At 41.3% G+C, this 17,404-nt stretch overlaps 1 protein-coding gene across 3 annotated transcripts in view; it reads right to left on the bottom strand.

The window, feature by feature from the left end:
• pcdh11 (protocadherin 11) overlaps positions 1-16,892 on the bottom strand; it is a 514,163-nt gene extending 497,271 nt beyond the window's left edge. The window contains exons 1-3 of one of the 3 annotated variants that reach the window (XM_034180911.1): positions 16,150-16,892; positions 10,485-10,498; positions 4,868-5,451 (exon numbers count right to left, since the gene is read on the bottom strand). In XM_034180911.1, coding sequence (XP_034036802.1) covers positions 4,868-5,407 — 540 coding nt within the window. In that variant the 5' untranslated portion in view covers positions 5,408-5,451; positions 10,485-10,498; positions 16,150-16,892. The remainder of the gene's footprint in view (positions 1-4,867; positions 5,452-10,484; positions 10,499-16,149) is intronic. The other 2 variants (XM_034180913.1, XM_034180912.1) reach the window with 2 other exon arrangements.
• Between the last annotated feature and the right edge of the window lie 512 nt (positions 16,893-17,404).

The following is a 17,404-nucleotide window of genomic DNA, read 5'->3' as shown; positions in this document are numbered from 1 at the left end:
ATGTCTTAAGGTGTGGAAAACAGCACAGGATCAGCATATACCTCAACACTGCATTTTCCATTTCAAAATTCTCCACACTCTCAGCTGTGGACAGTTCAGGACTGCATGCAGACCCATCCAATTCTGCAGCTGTGCCTTTGTAATGTGTACAGAATATGATTCATTGTCTTGTTGAAAAATGCATAGACGTCCCTGGACAAAATATCATCTTGAAGTCAGCATATACTGCTCTAAAACTTCAATGTATTTTTCTGCATTAAAGCTGCCATTCACTTGCTTCCAGTTCATGTGAGGTCTGATTCTAAGTTTCTGCTACGAACACATAATGATTTTTGATATGACATTTTGGGGTGATAATATATAATAATCACTCATAAAGCCATTTTTTAGACAAGTTAGATCCTGGATACATGAACAATTCCAAGTCAATCAATATGTCCTTTGACTTCCATTACATTATGTTTTAAGAAATTCAAAAAGTATAGCTCGATAAATAAATCTGTCTGGAGTAAGGAGTTTGCAAAAACTCAGTGACTATACAATAACAGCATGAGTGAGGGAAGCCACCAAGACATTCATACTAACTATGAAGGAGCTGGCAAATTTTGCGTTTTGCAGCACCAGTTGTACAGATTGATCGCGCTCTGGTTCAGACAGATGATGTGCTCCACGCTTTGATCGTCTTCATGCAGTTCAAAAAAAAGAGAGAGACTTGATGCGCTGTTCCAAACGCCCAATTATTTTGATGCACTAACTAAATAAAAAAAATACAACACACACTGAGTACACATGCTAAAACACTCCACCACATGCACTAAACACACTCCAAGCACGGCAAATATCACAGCTTTCAAAACTGTTTGCGTCTACATTTCGCTCCACACAAAATCACAATTTTCTTCGCTCAGCAACCAAATTACGTGGACTGGGGATCATTGTTTATTTGGTAACATATTTTACACCAGTGATAAAGAAAAAAATTGTTTTTTTTTTTGTTGTTTTTTTGCCTGTTTGCTATCGCAGAGAAAGAGAGAGAAAGACACTGAAGAAAAGTTCAGTTCACAAATGCGCGCACAAACACACACACACACACACACACACAAAATCAAAGCTACAAATTTCTCCAAATTTTGTTAAAAACTGATGAAAATTACTGGTTTAACTATTTGGATTAATAAATGAAATAGTTTTTAAAACCCAGTCTCCTGCTTTTTTTCGTGCTGCCTTCATAAAATGAGTCACATTTTTGTGATGCATTTATTTTATTTTATTTTACTATTTTTACATGGATTTGACGTTTTAGGGCCTCTTCTCACACAGTGCGAATTTGGTCAATTTGCGCATAAAGTGCCCATGAAGCAGGAATCGTGTGCAAAATGTGTAAAATTGTAGCTGCCTCGTACACCTGTACACCAGCGGCTGAAAGACAGAGTGTGCACTGTGTGAGCCCATCGAACCCTCTCACGGCAGGTGTCGGCCAAATTTCAGGTCACACACACGAAAATCACACACCGCTCGCATGGCCATTCGTACTATTAACACGACAACAGTCAGCAGACAATCACTGTTGTGCTGGCAGTGAAATTTGTCTAAGTGCCCCACGTGTGTGGCTTTACAAATACACACTGACACATTGGTGTGTGCGCAGAACTGACAGGAGGTCTGGCCGCCGACAGAAGCAGCTTTGGAGATCTGTCGATCTGGACATCCCAGCGGGACAACACATACTATGTTTCGACAGACATGAACTAACAATTGCCCACTGTGACTCCCGTGTGTCTGCTTGCTGTCCTTGCATGGACATAAATATAAACATATATCATTGCGGAGATGGGCTGCAGCGAGCAAGCGCGCACACGGTGCGGACATTGACAGGCTGCTTCCAGGATGAAACGGACGATCAGATCAGAACACGCAGCAGGCGATCTGACTGTCACACCACCCACGTGAGCTCAACACATCCACAGAGCAGGGATTATCTTGCAGTGCATCCGGAAAGTATTCACAGCACTTCACTTTGTCCACATTTTGTTATGTTACAGCCTGATTCCAAAACTGAGTACTTTTTCCCCTCAAAATGCTATTCAGAGCACCCCACAATGACATTTTTTTTATTTTGAAAATGTATTAAAAATAAAAACTAAGAAATCAAACATACAGAAGTATTCACACCCTTTGCTGAGTACTTTACAATTACAGCCTCAAGTCTTCTTGAATATGATGCCACAGCCTTGGTGCACCTATCTTTGGGCAGTTTTGCCCATTCTTCTTTGCAGCACCTCTCAAGCTCCATCAAGGTGGCTGGGGAACATCGGTGCACAGCCATTTTCAGATCTCTCCAGAGATGTTCAATCAGATTCAGGTCTGGCCTCTGGATGGACCACTCAAGGACATTCACAGAGTTTTCCTGAAGCCACTCCTTTGATATCTTGGCTGTGTGCTTAGGATTATTGTCCTGCTGAAAGATAGACCGTCTCCCCTGTCTGAGGTCAAGAGTGCTCTGGAGCATGTTTTCATCCAGGATGTCTCTGTACATTGTTGCATTAATCTTTCCGTCAATCCAGACTAGTCTCCCAGTTCCTGCCACTGAAAAACATCCCCACAGCATGATGCTGCCATCACCATGCTTAACTGTAGGGAGGGTGCCTGGTTGTCTCCAAACATGATGCCTGGCATTCATGCCAAAGACTTCAATCTTTGTCTCATCAGACCAGAGAATTTTGTTTCTCATGAGAGTCCTTCAGGTACCTTTTGGCAAACTCCAGGTGGACTGCCTTTTATGAATGAGTGGCTTTTGTCTGGCCACTCTACCATACAGGCCTGATTGGTGGATTGCTGCAGAGATGGTTGTCCATCTGGAAGGTTCTTCTCTCTCCACAGAGGATTGCTGGAGTTCTGACAGAGTGACCATCTGGTTCTTTGTCACCTCCCTGACTAATGTCTTTCTATGTCTTAGGGATGGTGCCTGGTTTCATTCAAGCATGGCACCTGGCATTCACATCAAAGAGTTCAATCTTTGTTTCACCAGACCACAGAATTTTGTTTCTTGTGGTGCACCAGACTTTCTGGTGCCTTTTGGCAAACTCCAGGCAGGCTGCCATGTGCCTTTTACAAAGGAGTGCTTTCTGTCTGGCCACTCTACCATACAGGCCCGATTGCTGGATTTCTGCAGAAGTGGTTGTCCTGAAAGTTTATCCTCTCTCGACAAAGGAATGCTGCAGCTCTGGCAGCCTGACCATCGACTTCTTGGTCACCTCACTGACTAAGGTCTTTCTCCTCAGATCGTTCAGTTTAGACAGGTGGCCAGCTCGAGGAAGAGTCCTGGTGGATCCAAACGTCTTCCATATACAGACAATGGAAGCCACTGTGCTCATTGGGACCTTCAAAGCAGCAGAAATGTATCTGTACCCTTCCCCAGATTTGTCCCTCAAGACGATCCTGTCTCAGTGGCCTACATCAGTTTCTTTGACTTCATGCTTGGTTTGTGCTCTGACATGCACTGTCAACTGTGGAACCTTATATGTAGACAAGTGTGTGCTTTTCCAAATCCTGTCCAATCAACTGAATTTACTCCAGGTGGACTCCAATTAAGGTGTAGAAACATCTCAAGGATGATCAGTAGAAACAGGATGAACCTGAGCTCAATTTTGCGCTTCAGGGCGAAGGCCATGAATAGTTACGTGCGTGTGATTTATTTATTTTGCAAAAATCTAAAAAAATAAATAAATAAATAAAAATCACATTGTCATTATGGGGTATTGTGTGTAGAACTTTGAGGAAAAAATAATTTCATAAATTTTGGAATAACGCTGTAACAAAACAAAATGTGGGAAAAGTGAAACACTGTGAATACTTTCCGGTTCTAGTTTACATTGTTTTCTGGCATGAGGAATATTTCCCGCTACTCAGCAACACATGTAGGTGAAATACCTGTAAAATACTTTCATATCAAAGTAACTCACCTTAATAACTGTCATTGTTTTACCTCAAATGTGGATTTTCTGCCAAAACACCGGTTTGTCTTTCACAATTGTTAATTAACAGTCATGTGGAGCTCTGACAAAATGCTTGTTTCATGATGTTTTTCATCCAGATTTTAGTGTTCGATGGGCACATTTAAAAATGAAATGGTCTTGGATCCAAAAAGATAAATATTAAAGAGGTCATCTTCCACTACTTTTTATCTATCTCTCTCTTGCCTTTGCATATGTTTGATATTTAATATTCGTCTCCAAAGTCCCACATTTCTATGAGCATTTATTGCAGACATGTACGTATAAATAATTTCGCAAGTTTCCAAATGCTAAAGATATTTTTTGTCATTTTTTTAATCAGCATATTAAAGAAAGTAACAGACCTTTTCATATAATCAAAAACCTCATTACTTTGAAGGTATATCAATGTGTGACTCCACAAAGACAACACACAGGGGATAGCAATGAATAATAAATTGATCAGCTTGATGATTCTGTAAAGCAATGAGATAGTTCACCCAAATGAATTTGATTAAAAAAAATGTAGAGTAATCAGGCAATGTGTGCATTTTGTTTGTACCAATATATTTTAAGGTATTTTAAATTTAGTCAAATTGATTTTTTTAATAAAAAAATATTATCATTTATCCATATTTCCTGACAAATTACATGCCAAACTACACTGCTGTAGAATTTAGGTTATAACGTTGATTCTAGTGTGCTTCCAAATGATAGCCTCCATAAACACTCCAGTGGCAAACAATAGGTTTTATCCAACACACTACAGTTACATACTGATTTTTACTTGCATCAGATATCTAACAGAACCCTGATGTATAAAAATAACTGTGGCCGGTCTTACACTTCAGAGAAAACAGAATAGTAATCCTCACCTTGACCAGTTCGTAATGCTGGATCCCATTGATCCCAACATCAGGGTCAAATGCTGATGGCACCGGGTATCGAGTGTTGATGGCCGTGTTCTCTGGGATAGAGATGTTTATAACAGTGGACTGGAAAAGGGGTGCGTTGTCATTCACATCCTCAATCAGGAAGCGAATCTTAACCAATCGGAAAATCTCATCAGGCAGCACGGCCACCTCAATCTCGTAGTAGCAGCGCTTCTCTGCAAAGACCCCCGAGCACAGCTTCTCACGGTCAATTCTGTGACTGGTGGTAAAGATCTCTCCAGTGTTGGCCTCCACCCTCACCAAAGGCACATCACCTGTCTTGTAGACAGGTTTGAACTGCAACGGCGAGGATAGCCTGATGCTGGGGTCAAGGTTGAGGTCCAGGTCTCTGCGCAGGTTCCCGATGCGGACGTTTTCTGGCTGCTCCTCTTTCACCGTGTAGTCCCTCTCCTGGGCCCGGCAGAGTAAGGCCACACAGGTGAACAAGACCACCAACACATGAGCCTGACTTGCTAAGTCCATGCTTAAAGTATTGATAGGAGCGTCAGCTCTACAGCAGCAAATCTGTGACAGCACGAAACAAGAGAGAAAGGAAACAGAGATATCGAAGTGAGACACTTCTCAGGCAATAATATCAGCTCACAAAATCACATGACATTCAAATTTTACCCAGATTAATATTATTTTCTTTCACAGGGAGTTTTCAACTTGACCTCTTCATCCTAACTAGTTAGGAATCCACATCCTTCCCATGTCTTTGAGAGCAAATTAACAGCAGTTTTACACAATTAACCTTTAACGACATCCACTGAGCAAGCAGACACGTAAAGGTTAGCAGTTCAGATATTCCATCAATCCATTTCACATCTGTAATGAACCGTTTCATATTTTTATTGAGAAGTATGAGTCAAGCCCACTGTTGCGAAGAAGCAGTTTGCCTTGAAACGGTGTTCGCCAATGGCTACGCCTGATAAATGGGAAAAAGACAAAACCTTAAGTCATGTTTAAGTCTGCATGGCACAGTAATGTCTTAATAAACTGCACAGCACAAGACCCAGCCCAGAGTGCCTCCATGCATGAACACACAGACACACTCACTGGCGGTTGTACCGCTTGACAGCAGCTATTAATGGAGAGCCTCATTTGCTCTGAATGTAAACACTGGAGCTCTCAAATATTTTGCAAATGCCCATGTGTGTAAACATACACAGTATGATAAGAACACTGCAGAAAACAATGGGAAATTATTTACTGTGAGAGCCACCATCAGTCAAATTACTGAAATGTAATCACATCTTACATTGTGATGAATGAGTTTTCACCAACATCAAATTTAAACAGCTCCCACTTTACCATTTGTGCTGAATGATAAATAGAAAATGCAAAACGCTCAAGTTCATTGTGGCTGAAAATGATTTAATATAAAGATTTCTTGTGTTGATTACTGATTTGTCGCATGCTGTAACTCCACATTTTTTAACTCTATTATACGTGCAAATTTTGCCAAAGGCCAAGGACACCAACTGCCAAAACCCAAGTATGTCACCAGAACACAACCAAGGATACCAGTTAAAAATTCTGACTCTCCTCAACAGCTATTAAAGTAGACCTGCACTGAAATAAATGCAGTCAGCTCTTTGGACCAAAAAATGACATATTTACACATAATATCCTTCTGAATGTAGTAAAGTAAATCTGCAAGCCCAGATCTGTCATTCAACGGAGAAATCTTCATTTAAAAATGACAAATTTACAGCTAAAATGTAGCCCTCCGCAAAACTGTCATCACATCCGGGACGCTGCCGAGACGTCAGGGAAAAGACCCTATCCCAGCATGCATTGCGCGCGCCAACTGTAATTTGTGGATTTACGTCAGTTTGCATCTGCACCTTTTTCTTGTCTTATACAGAAGGATCTACTTTTTTAAAACTTCATATTGTCTTGCGGCATGTTTGGTGAGTACACATTACTTTTATTTGTGCTTGAAAATCATTTTGGGAGACTTTTTCATACGCCCGTTTAATTGAGTGGTGTCGCACTGAAAATCTACTGTCTTTTGCCTCCGGTGTTACTGTCGCAGGGTACGGAGGTGGGACCCACAAAGAATCCAAGTCATTAAAAAGATATAAACCTCTCTCAGCGGCCACGGAGCTCTGCGGCTCCGATTACCAAGACGTGCGGCACTGCGGAAAGTCTGTCCTAGCAGCAACAGGTGTCACCAGCCGCTCCGCATCAAAACAGCGAGCGTAGTCTCTGGACTTTAGCCAAGTTGGCTGCACCTCCATTCAGTAGACAGGGACGTGGTGCTGGCTGCACAGCAGACACGGGGGCGATGTGAGTGGCCCGCTTCGGCATTTACCGAGCACGCAGACTCAGTAAGTGCAGCGGAAGCAGAAAGCTGTCGATGTCGCCGCTGACCTGAGCATGCAGAGCTGTATCTCACATTCATTGCAGCTTACTTTTGGATGCTGAAACCAGGTCGTGTATAACAGTAACATTACTAACAGATAAGATTTCAATGCGGGATCGGACTGAAGGCGGGAGCGCTCCGTCTTCTGTTGGACGTCACTGCAATGACCCGGATGTACAAACAGTTTTTGCTGAGGGCCAAATTTTAGCTGCAAATTTGTCATTTTTAAATGAAGATTTCTCCGCTGAATTACAAATTTGGGCTTGCAGATTTACTTTACTGCATTCATAAGGGTCTTACAAATACATATCAGCTATTTCTTTCTGAGATCTGACCACATTTATTTCAATGCAGGTCTACTTTAAGCTGTTTATTTGTTCCATAATTTGTGTTGTTTGCCTCAGTGGAGGGTTACATGGTTTGTGACTGTGAGCAGGATAACTCCCTTTTTTAAATGGGTAAAATTTGGTAATTGAACAAATGGTTAGTTGGTTAGTTTGTTACTGTTCCATATCTGGAGTACACATTTGTTTTAAAGGGGCTAGTTTAAAATCAGCTATATTAATCTTTTCAATAAAATTGGAGTTGGTCTTTTACATCCTAAAAGTCCCACAATTCAATGTACTCTTATGTGTATGTGGAAACTCAACCGTGAAGCTCCTTTCCATTTAAAGCAACAGGTACAGAAGTAACCTGAATGTATGTATGTGTGGGTGTGTGTGTGTGTGCGTGCATCCATGATAGGGCCAGCAGGAATCGCTGTGCAGTTGACGTCTCACTTCCCAACACCAACAGATGCTCAAGCAACAAATGCTCAACCCCATGGGTTTTACCCTTGCTCTTAGAGCGCTTACCTCCCATGCCAGACAATGTGACTATTCACCCCTAGGGCAGAACACAACACATAAGTGTGTGTGTTACGTTGGTTACTTTATGTTCACACCAAAGTCACTTGGGTATTTTGGAATACACACTTTGATATTTGACACAGGACCAACATTTATAAACAGTGTGTACAGAAAAGAAAAAGCACTACAAGAATGTTCGTATCTCACAGATATTTCAGATCATGAGCCCATACTTTAGGTGTTGTTGTTGTTAGCATAGCATGATTTTCTTAATATGTATATGTCGCCGACATGAACGAGTGAAGCTCTTCAGCATCTCACCATGTCATTTAGGTCCTTCAAACTTTTTTCAGGAAATGCTTCTGGAGAGCATAAGCATGGGTAAAAATCTTCAGCTTCTGGGGGGCCTCTCCCTCCCGATCCCCCCCCTTTATGCATTTTCTTTATTTGTATTGTCGCATGCCTGGAAAAAGAGTCCTCGCCATCTCATTTATGTCCGTCACACTTTATTTTCAGTAAATATGCTATGAGCGTAAGCATGGCAAAACTCTTCTGATTGCGGGAGCAAAGCCCCCCCAGGGCTCCCAACAACAGTCATTTTATCTGCCTGCCACTTTAAGCATTTCTTTATTTGCATTCTCACATCCCTGGAAAAGAGTCCTCACCATCTCGTTTATGTCCGTCACACTTTATTTTCAGTAAATATGCTGGGAGCATAATCATGGCAAAAATCTTCTGCTTCTGGGGGGCTTTGCTCATGGAACAGGGAATTTATGAAGGTCAAAAGGTAATTTAGCATCTCTATTATCCAGGGTGTTGAAGAACACAGGTGAGTAATTATGCTACTCCTGTCGATGTAACACAGAAAATTATGTGTAGAGGTGTCTGTGTTTGATATATATATATATATATATATATATATATATATATATATATATATATATATATATATATATATATATATATATAAATAAAACTATTACAAAGTTGTCATTTTGAATCATTTAAATAAAGAAGAAGCCACATTCAAGTCCAGAAATTAATTTTTAAGGCCTGTTCTCAATTTCTCTAATATGCATTCTGGGAGCTCATGGCTTGAAACGTTGTCAACACCTTGGCCACCCTCAGAGAGTCTTGGAGGGTGTCTGTGGTGAGACAGGATATTCTGTCATTGTGTTGTAGCTTTGTCTCAACCTTGACTCAATTTTCAACATTTTCTAAAAATGATTTCCACTGTGACCTTTGGTATAGTTAGTTAATAGAAACACCTATAAAAGTGCAGCTTGGACACATCCTCAGTGATGAATCCAGGGCCACTGGGTGTTTCGGGTCTTAAATCATCAGACACCCTCGCCTGGGCAACCCAGCCGGGGTTGATCAGACCCCGACTTGTGTCCAAGCAGCGCACAACCCCATGTGTCGCCCTTCTTAATCCACAGCCACCTTGATGGCTTTCCTCTCCTGTAACCCTCTAATCCCAAGAAGCCTGACTGTCCGCTGCAGGCTCTGTCCTGGGAATCCCCTGCAGCCGACCTCGACTGGCTCACATCGGGCCCTCCACCCATGCCGCCTGCAGGCCTCCACCAGTTCCAGGTACTTTGCCTTCTTCCTCTCATGTGCCTCCTCAATGCGGTCTTCCCAGGGGACAGTTAGTTCCACCAGCACCACCTGCCTTGAGCTCTCGGATGTTAAGACCATGTCTGGCCTGAGTGTCGTGCTGGTGATGTGCGCTGGGTTAGGGTTAGGGTGAGGCTCGCCCAACTGCCACTGACCCCACCAAGACGCCATAATGCAGCCTTGGTTCTGCCCTCTGGACTGCGTCCTGTTCCCGCCACTTCCTTCCGGTTCTGACCTCTATGCCTGCAGAGAACACTCTGGTGTCAGCTGAGTGTCTATACAGTAACACCTCCCTGGCTCTTGTTACTTTGAATTCCTCTGTCAGGCCAGAGAAAGGAAGCTGCAGCTTGTTGGAGTGTCCATACTGGGCAATTGGTATAGTTTAGTAATCCGTTGAATTTCTGTGGAGCCCGTTTAACATAGTTTTTCATGATGTACCATTGATGGGACATTTTCCAAACACACCACAGTTGCGCAAAAGTTCATGCTAGCCACATGCTAAAGTTTCTGGAGTTGTGCTTCGGCTGACACATCATCCACTGCATTACGTCATCACATTGCCAGAATGCTGCATTAAATTTGTGTGCAACCGTGACATTTATGCAGTAGTTTGTCACGGTTACAGACCATGTCCTACTGGGATGCATGTCCATGAAAGTGAGAAGGGGTTTAACAATCATAAATAAATAATTATTAAACATTTTCTTTTTTGGAGCTTTTTTTTTTTTTTTTTTTGGTAACATCCAGAATCCTGAAATGTATGAAAGCACACCCCTTTGTTATACCTTTCAAAATGTGAAATGATTCAGATGGAATGAATCTTTCCAATATGATGGTCAGAGATATATTTCCATAGGTGTTGTAATGATCTATTCTGGTTTGTTAATGGAATTATTATTGTGCATGATGTTTGGATTTGTATGACAAATTCATTAAATTTAATCAATTGTTTGTAATCCTGACCAGGGGCCTCATGTACAAAGACTCGTGTGGATTTCCTACTGAAACATGGCATATGCTAAAACCCATAAACTGGCGTAAGCACAAAAAATTCAGATGTTTCAAAGTGTGCGTACACATGGATCCAAGCACATTCTGTTTGTACATCCCACTGAATGAAGAATTGAGTACACATGCACATACACATGCACCAAATTCCTCCTTGTCCACGACCCTATTTAAATATGCAAATGTATTTAAATAGGGTCGTGGACAAGGAGGAATTTGGTGCATGCACATACACATGCACCAAATTCCTCCTTGTCCACGACCCTATTTAAATATGCAAATGTATTTAAATAGGCCCTGGGACCTGGGCATTCCCCTCCCTGTCCGGAATTCTCACGGTAAAAAAAGGAATTTGGATAACTGCATTCCACACAGCTGGCATGGCTCAGCGCAAGTTTGACTGACACACTCCTGACTGATCAGCCAGCTCATAGTGGAATGCCCCTGTTGACAGGAAGCCCAGCGTGGTAAGCATCTGTGTGGGCACAGTCAACCGCCTGGCTCCCCACCATATTGCACTCTGGGCCGGCTGCAGTTCTGTGTGCAACTCCAGTAACAGTGGCCTTGGTAAACGAAATCAGCTTATGATCCAGTTAACATTTTCAAGTTAATCCTCGCGTTCCCTGAATACACAGTAAACTCGGATTGCACCATTTGCAAGGTCCTGTAACAACACTAACGCAGCCATTGTTCATGCCATTTTACGCATCGCTTTGTGCATGCTTTTATGACCACCCACATAATTGCAAACACGTGGGTGTTAATTGCTCATCAGTGTGCTGCTGATGTGCACATCACTCTGATGACGTCTTGTTTTCACACTATTGCCAGTGTTCCAGCATCACCTCTATATGTCAGCAGTGGAACAATAGCTGTAGAAACGCGTATGCCAGCCATGAATTTCTGTGATGCACTGCATGTTTCCACAATCATTTCACTTTTGATACATCTGAACGTTAGTGTGGAGACGGATACGCCACAATCTTGTCAGTATGGACACTTTGTACATGAGGCCCCTGATCACTTCCACTACAGTCTCTACTCTGGTGTCCTTACATGCTTCAACAGAGGCTTCAGTTGGACTTTGACATTTGTGACAGCAACAATCCAGCATGATTTCCATGCATTTGTTGAGTGGATTGTTTTAAAAGCATAGAGGAGAGCTACATAACTACCTTTAGATTGCTCTCTGATGTTTCACTATGTTAACAATGAACATCTATGTTTACTTCTCACAATAAAAACAGGCTCCCAGCACAATTCAACCTTATTATATTTAACGCCAAAAGAAAAATCATTGCTTATATTTCGCTTCATTTGGCTCAGTTGTCCTGTGAGTGTTTATTAACCTCATATGGGTTTCCTCAAGTTAATGGTCTGTATTCCCTAGATAGCTGTCTTGAAATCAAACATCCATTCCCTTGAAAATATGGAAAAGGTGGAAAACCGCCATCACACAGATGGTGCGTAGCTGGAGTTGAAAATGCACATACAGTATAATCAGCAGTAACAAGCGGCTGCAAATAGCTCTTTGAGAACTGCAATTTATTTTTTCCTTCTTTATGAAATTTCCTTCCATTTAAATGAGTCAAACAATATCTTGCAGAAAAGGTATGACTACCTAAACAGCACTACAGGGGTCCTCTAAATTGGCAAGGCAACAGCGTTCATAGGCATTGAAGCTGTCTGCCTCCTGATAAAGGGGAATTGATTAAAAATATGAATTTAATTAAGCTGCTTTTGAATCAGCAACAATTGTGAGGCATTCATGCAGCATTTCCTTTCACATATTTAATAAAGTAGTCGCATGAGACTCATTAAAGAGTAGCTGGACAAAAAAAAAAAAACATGGCTGACATCGATCACTGTGGAGGTTATTCAGTCGACGCATAATGCCACAGCTGGTGTTGCAGTGCCATGTCAAAATATTGAAGAGATATAAGTCATTTGCATCTGTGGTGTATTTTATTTTGAAGTGCGTATCTTTGTGAGAGTGAGTAGTGATTGTCTGTTTGCGATGATCGTCGAGCGGTCCAAGGCTGAGCTCGCACAACGCATAATGAAGTTTAAATTACATCCCTAAATGGGATGTGATTCAATGAAGTGAGGAAAAGATCAAAGCGTGATGTACATTTTCTTTCTCTTGTGAGTGGCAACACTTTTCAGCTGGATGACGAGGTTACAGTGTGTTTTTTTTGACATACTGGAATAGTAAGAGGAATACAACATTTTCGCCTCTTTAATCCTTTCTATTTTTTTTTTTACGTGTCACCGCTCATCTTAACCTGTGCATCGCTGGATTGTGGGGGGAAAGAGAGGGAAATATCGCTGGAGAGAGAGAAAATTCTGCTGCAGGGGAAAAAGTAAGAGGGCGGGAGAGAGAAACCCTAGGTGTCAGTCAGAGTGTCTCCTTTGCTTACATTTCAGTAGTCTCCTGAAATGCTATTTTGAGCCGCAGAATCCAGGAGGCAAACTCAAGCGTCTCTCTAGGGAGACACGGAGTGAAGAGGACCAGGCCGGTCCTGGATCACTTTACACGACAGCGTGATGGACAGGCTGTTTTTATTCACTGATGGCAGTAGAGCGAGCGCATAGAGAGATGCAGCTCCTGACGTTTGCTATAGACTCACCCCCAAAAACCCTGTCTCAACTGAAAACTTTAATGTGGCTCAGACCCCTTTAACTGCAAGTGCTCACCACTGCTGCATCCATCAATATTACCTGTGGAGCTCAAAAGATCTTCAAGAGGGCATCTGTTGATGTAAAACTATTGATTGTCTTGGTATTACTCTGTTTAAACAGCTTAAAGGATTGCTGACAGCCTGACAGACCAGCTTTCTGTGGAGATCACTCAGTTCCTTTCCAGCACACCAAAACCAGAACATTTCTCTTCATACTGTGGATGCATGAAAATTGTTTTCTCCTGGGAAACTTCAGCAAAGACGGCATTACCAAAGTCATGCTCGGAAATGAAAAAGTGCAAGAACCCGCTGTTCACCATAAACAGCCATACTGGCAAATTTAGTGATAGATGCAATGCTGACAGATGTGTGTGTTCATCTTTAAATGTCACTGGGATTTGCTTAATGCATTGCCTTATCAACAAACCGTTGCACAACATATGAAATTTTTGATGTGGGTTCAACACTGGCACTGCTGTAGCTGGTTAACTTGTACATCATTTCTTAACAATGAATAGTGACGGGGAGCTTTCTTTTAAATACCCGCTGGGTGATATTTTTGACCAGTCCGTGTTAACAAAATAAGAAACTAGTTTAGAGTGCTGTAATGATAGACCTCAGAAGGGCTGTTCGTACAGGAAAATGTGACGCTCATGCTAGGATTACGTCATTTTCAATGTTAACTTGGATTTTAAAAGTTCAACATTTAAAGGAAAATGCTGATGAGTTGTGGCCTGGAAAAAAAACAAAAAAACATTGTGACATTGATAAGTAATTTGTTGAAATCAAAGTCAAAATTATACAATAAACAAATGAATAATCAAATCTTGAGGGCTAAGGGCAGCCAACACAATAAATCAAAGGGTTCACATATAAGGTTTGTGTACACACCGCCATAGATTTTGGTTAACTTAACCTATATATATATATATATATATATATATATATATATATATATATATATATATATATATATATATATATATATATATATATATATATATATAGGTTATAACCTATATATATATATATATATATATATATATATATATATATACATATACATATATATATGTTTGTTTGTTTTTTTTACACAAAAAACAGTAAAAAACAACTGCTACAATACAAAAGTATGATAAGATACCAGATCAACAGATAATCTGCAACTCCAGCTTCATATTACAAACCACATGCTAATCAACTTGGGCTTTGCAGAGATCTCATTTGGCTGTTGAAAACTGAAATGAAAAGGAGCTTCACCATGTTACCCTGTAACAACGAAGAACAAAGCAATGAGTAGGGTTGCAACAAATGATCATTTTCATAACTGATGAATCCATCAATTATTTTCTTCATTAATCTTTTTTTTTTTTTTTTAGGACCATAAAATATCAAAAAATTGTGAAAAATACCGATCAGTGTTATCCAGAAGTCAGGATGATGCCTATAAATGTCTTGTTTTGTCCCCACAGAAAATCAGTTAACTGCAGACAGGAGTAAAAAAAAAACTAGTAAAAATAAATCAGAAAGTATTTACAGTTATGTATCTGATATCAGAGAATATGGATTTTTTTATTCGACCCAAAATATTTAAGCAATTATCAAAGCAATGGACAATTAATTGAATAGTTGATTAATAATCCATTAATCGTTGGAGCTCTTGCAAAAACACCTGAATGCATCAAACCTGCTGCTTAGTGACCCAATGTACTCTTCTGAAAAGAGCAAAGAGCATATATACATTTATACATATATACATATAGATATGTATGATTTATCTGAGCAATGGCACATTTTTCTGAGCAATTGCGCATTTTAATGACTTTCTGAACACAAAATGGTTTTAGTCAGATTTTCAAACCATCAAAAATATTCACTCTTTTTACAAATAGACTGTCATTTCATCATGCTGCTCGAGACCCTGGTAAGGATCGGATTACCTTTTGACTTAATTCACTGGAAAATCCAAAACCAGTGGCTTCCCTATAGCTTTAAAACAGTTAAATGGAATGTATATGGTGAGGAGATAAGAACATATAAGGAAGCAAACCCAAAATAAGCTGCGTGTTAATCTTCCAGCCAGCACTGGGTTTGTAATGACAACATTTGAACATATGTTAGGAGACTATTTTATTATTTATTTGTTTGTTTGTTTTTCCCCAAATCTGAAAACAAGCAGTGTGACAGCTGCTGAGGTCCGTGACACCTGAACCGTTTGACCAGGAGCGCACCGGTGCCGCGCACTTGCGCACCAAATTGCCGAGAATTCCGCATTAAAAAGTCCCCGCATGAGACCAAATAATGTCCCAAATCGCCACCAACGGCGACAGTCTGCTCTCTGACAATGCGACAACTGAACTCAGATTGCCCATCATGCGCCGCGTCCATGGATCATTTATTTATTTATTTATTTATTTGTCTTTACATCAGGTGCGCGAGAACGCTTGTCGTTTGCAACAGCTTGAGGAAAACCCACCAAACATCCAATGATCCACTGTCGCATCAAGCTTTCGTTCAAATGTCTAGTGTCGATTAATTACAACAGTGATCGTGGATGTAAATGCAAATCCTCGGCAGTTTTTTTGGCACACTGCGCCCAGCGGACACCATTCGAGCGCATGCATCGCTCCCAGACATTTAAAGTATAAGGCACACAGTGATCTCACAGCGAACTCGTTATTCTGAGCGAGTCTTACCTTTTCCACTGGAACAGGGTGAAAAATCAACCGCGGGTCCCGTCAAGTAGAGACAGTGATTTACAAAAACAGAAGTGCCATGAATGAAAGTGATGTGCGGGAGGAGAGCGGATCCTCATCAGAAGCAAAATACCAGGAAAGAAAAATGTTATCCACCTCAAAAACTTATCCATCCGCTAAATAAAAAAGAGAAATGTGCAAGGAAAAAAATCATCAGCGATCAAGTTAAAAAAAAAAAAAAGATGCTGTAATTCCTCTTCGGATGTCTTCGGTTCGCAACAGTGCAATCCCACGGGTGGACACACGCAATGATCGGCTAACTTAGAATGCCTATTTCACGTGTGCATTAAAATTCCTACTTTATTCTATCAGAAGCACCAATCTGCGGCACCGCACACGTGTGCGTTACCGCGTTCTGCCCGCGCGTAAAACTTCAATCCAAGCGCGCAAAAGAAAAAAATAATAACGCACCGCCGAAGGCAAACTGACAGCCTAATTTTAATTCACAGGCGCTTGTTTGGGACTGATTCACGGTTATGCACACTCCTCCCCACCAAAAAAGTCTTAAAGGAGTGATGTAGAGAGCGCATCGTCCCCCCAGTGGAGTTGGATCAAAGTGCGCCTCGGTGCAGCATCACTTACAGGAGCCGGTAGAGGCGGTTCGCCGTATCTGTCTGCTAAGCTGAAGATGTCTCTGTAGTATTGTATGAACTCCTCGGTGCCGCACACCTCTCTCGCTCTCGCTCTCCCTCAGACTGACATCACCTCGGAAGGAGGAGCCATGAGCAGATTTAAGAGTTCCGGACCTCTTAAAGCCGCACTGCGTTGGAGAGAAGCTCGCGCTGAGATGTGGGTGGCTCGCCGGACATGTGTACGCCACAGACGTCTCTGCTGTTTGCAGCGGCCAGAATCCGCCTGCAAGTATGAGGGGGTTTGGGGCGGGGAGCAGGTGCACTTTGAAAGTCTCTTGTTTGTATTTGTCATTTTCTCTGCAGGCTCAGAGACTATTGCCAATTATCATCAACCTCTATATAACGAAGAGGCAGAGACTTTTTTTTTTTGTCCTTTTCAAACTATCAGACACTCCAGGGAGTGTCAACAGGCCAAGGCAGGACTCTGAAGAGGGATAACATAAAAAAAACTTAGCTGATAATGGCTTTGTTCACACTTTCCATATAGTTTCCAAATGTGTCAATTGCAGTGGAAATAGAAACATTAATTCATCTGCAATATGCCAGCTAGTCAAAGTGAGAGTAAAT

This window comes from Thalassophryne amazonica, chromosome 11 (assembly GCF_902500255.1).
Source record: "Thalassophryne amazonica chromosome 11, fThaAma1.1, whole genome shotgun sequence".
Taxonomy (NCBI): domain Eukaryota; kingdom Metazoa; phylum Chordata; class Actinopteri; order Batrachoidiformes; family Batrachoididae; genus Thalassophryne; species Thalassophryne amazonica.
Note: the sequence above shows the minus strand (reverse complement) of the source record. Positions and strands in the feature narration are given on the sequence as shown.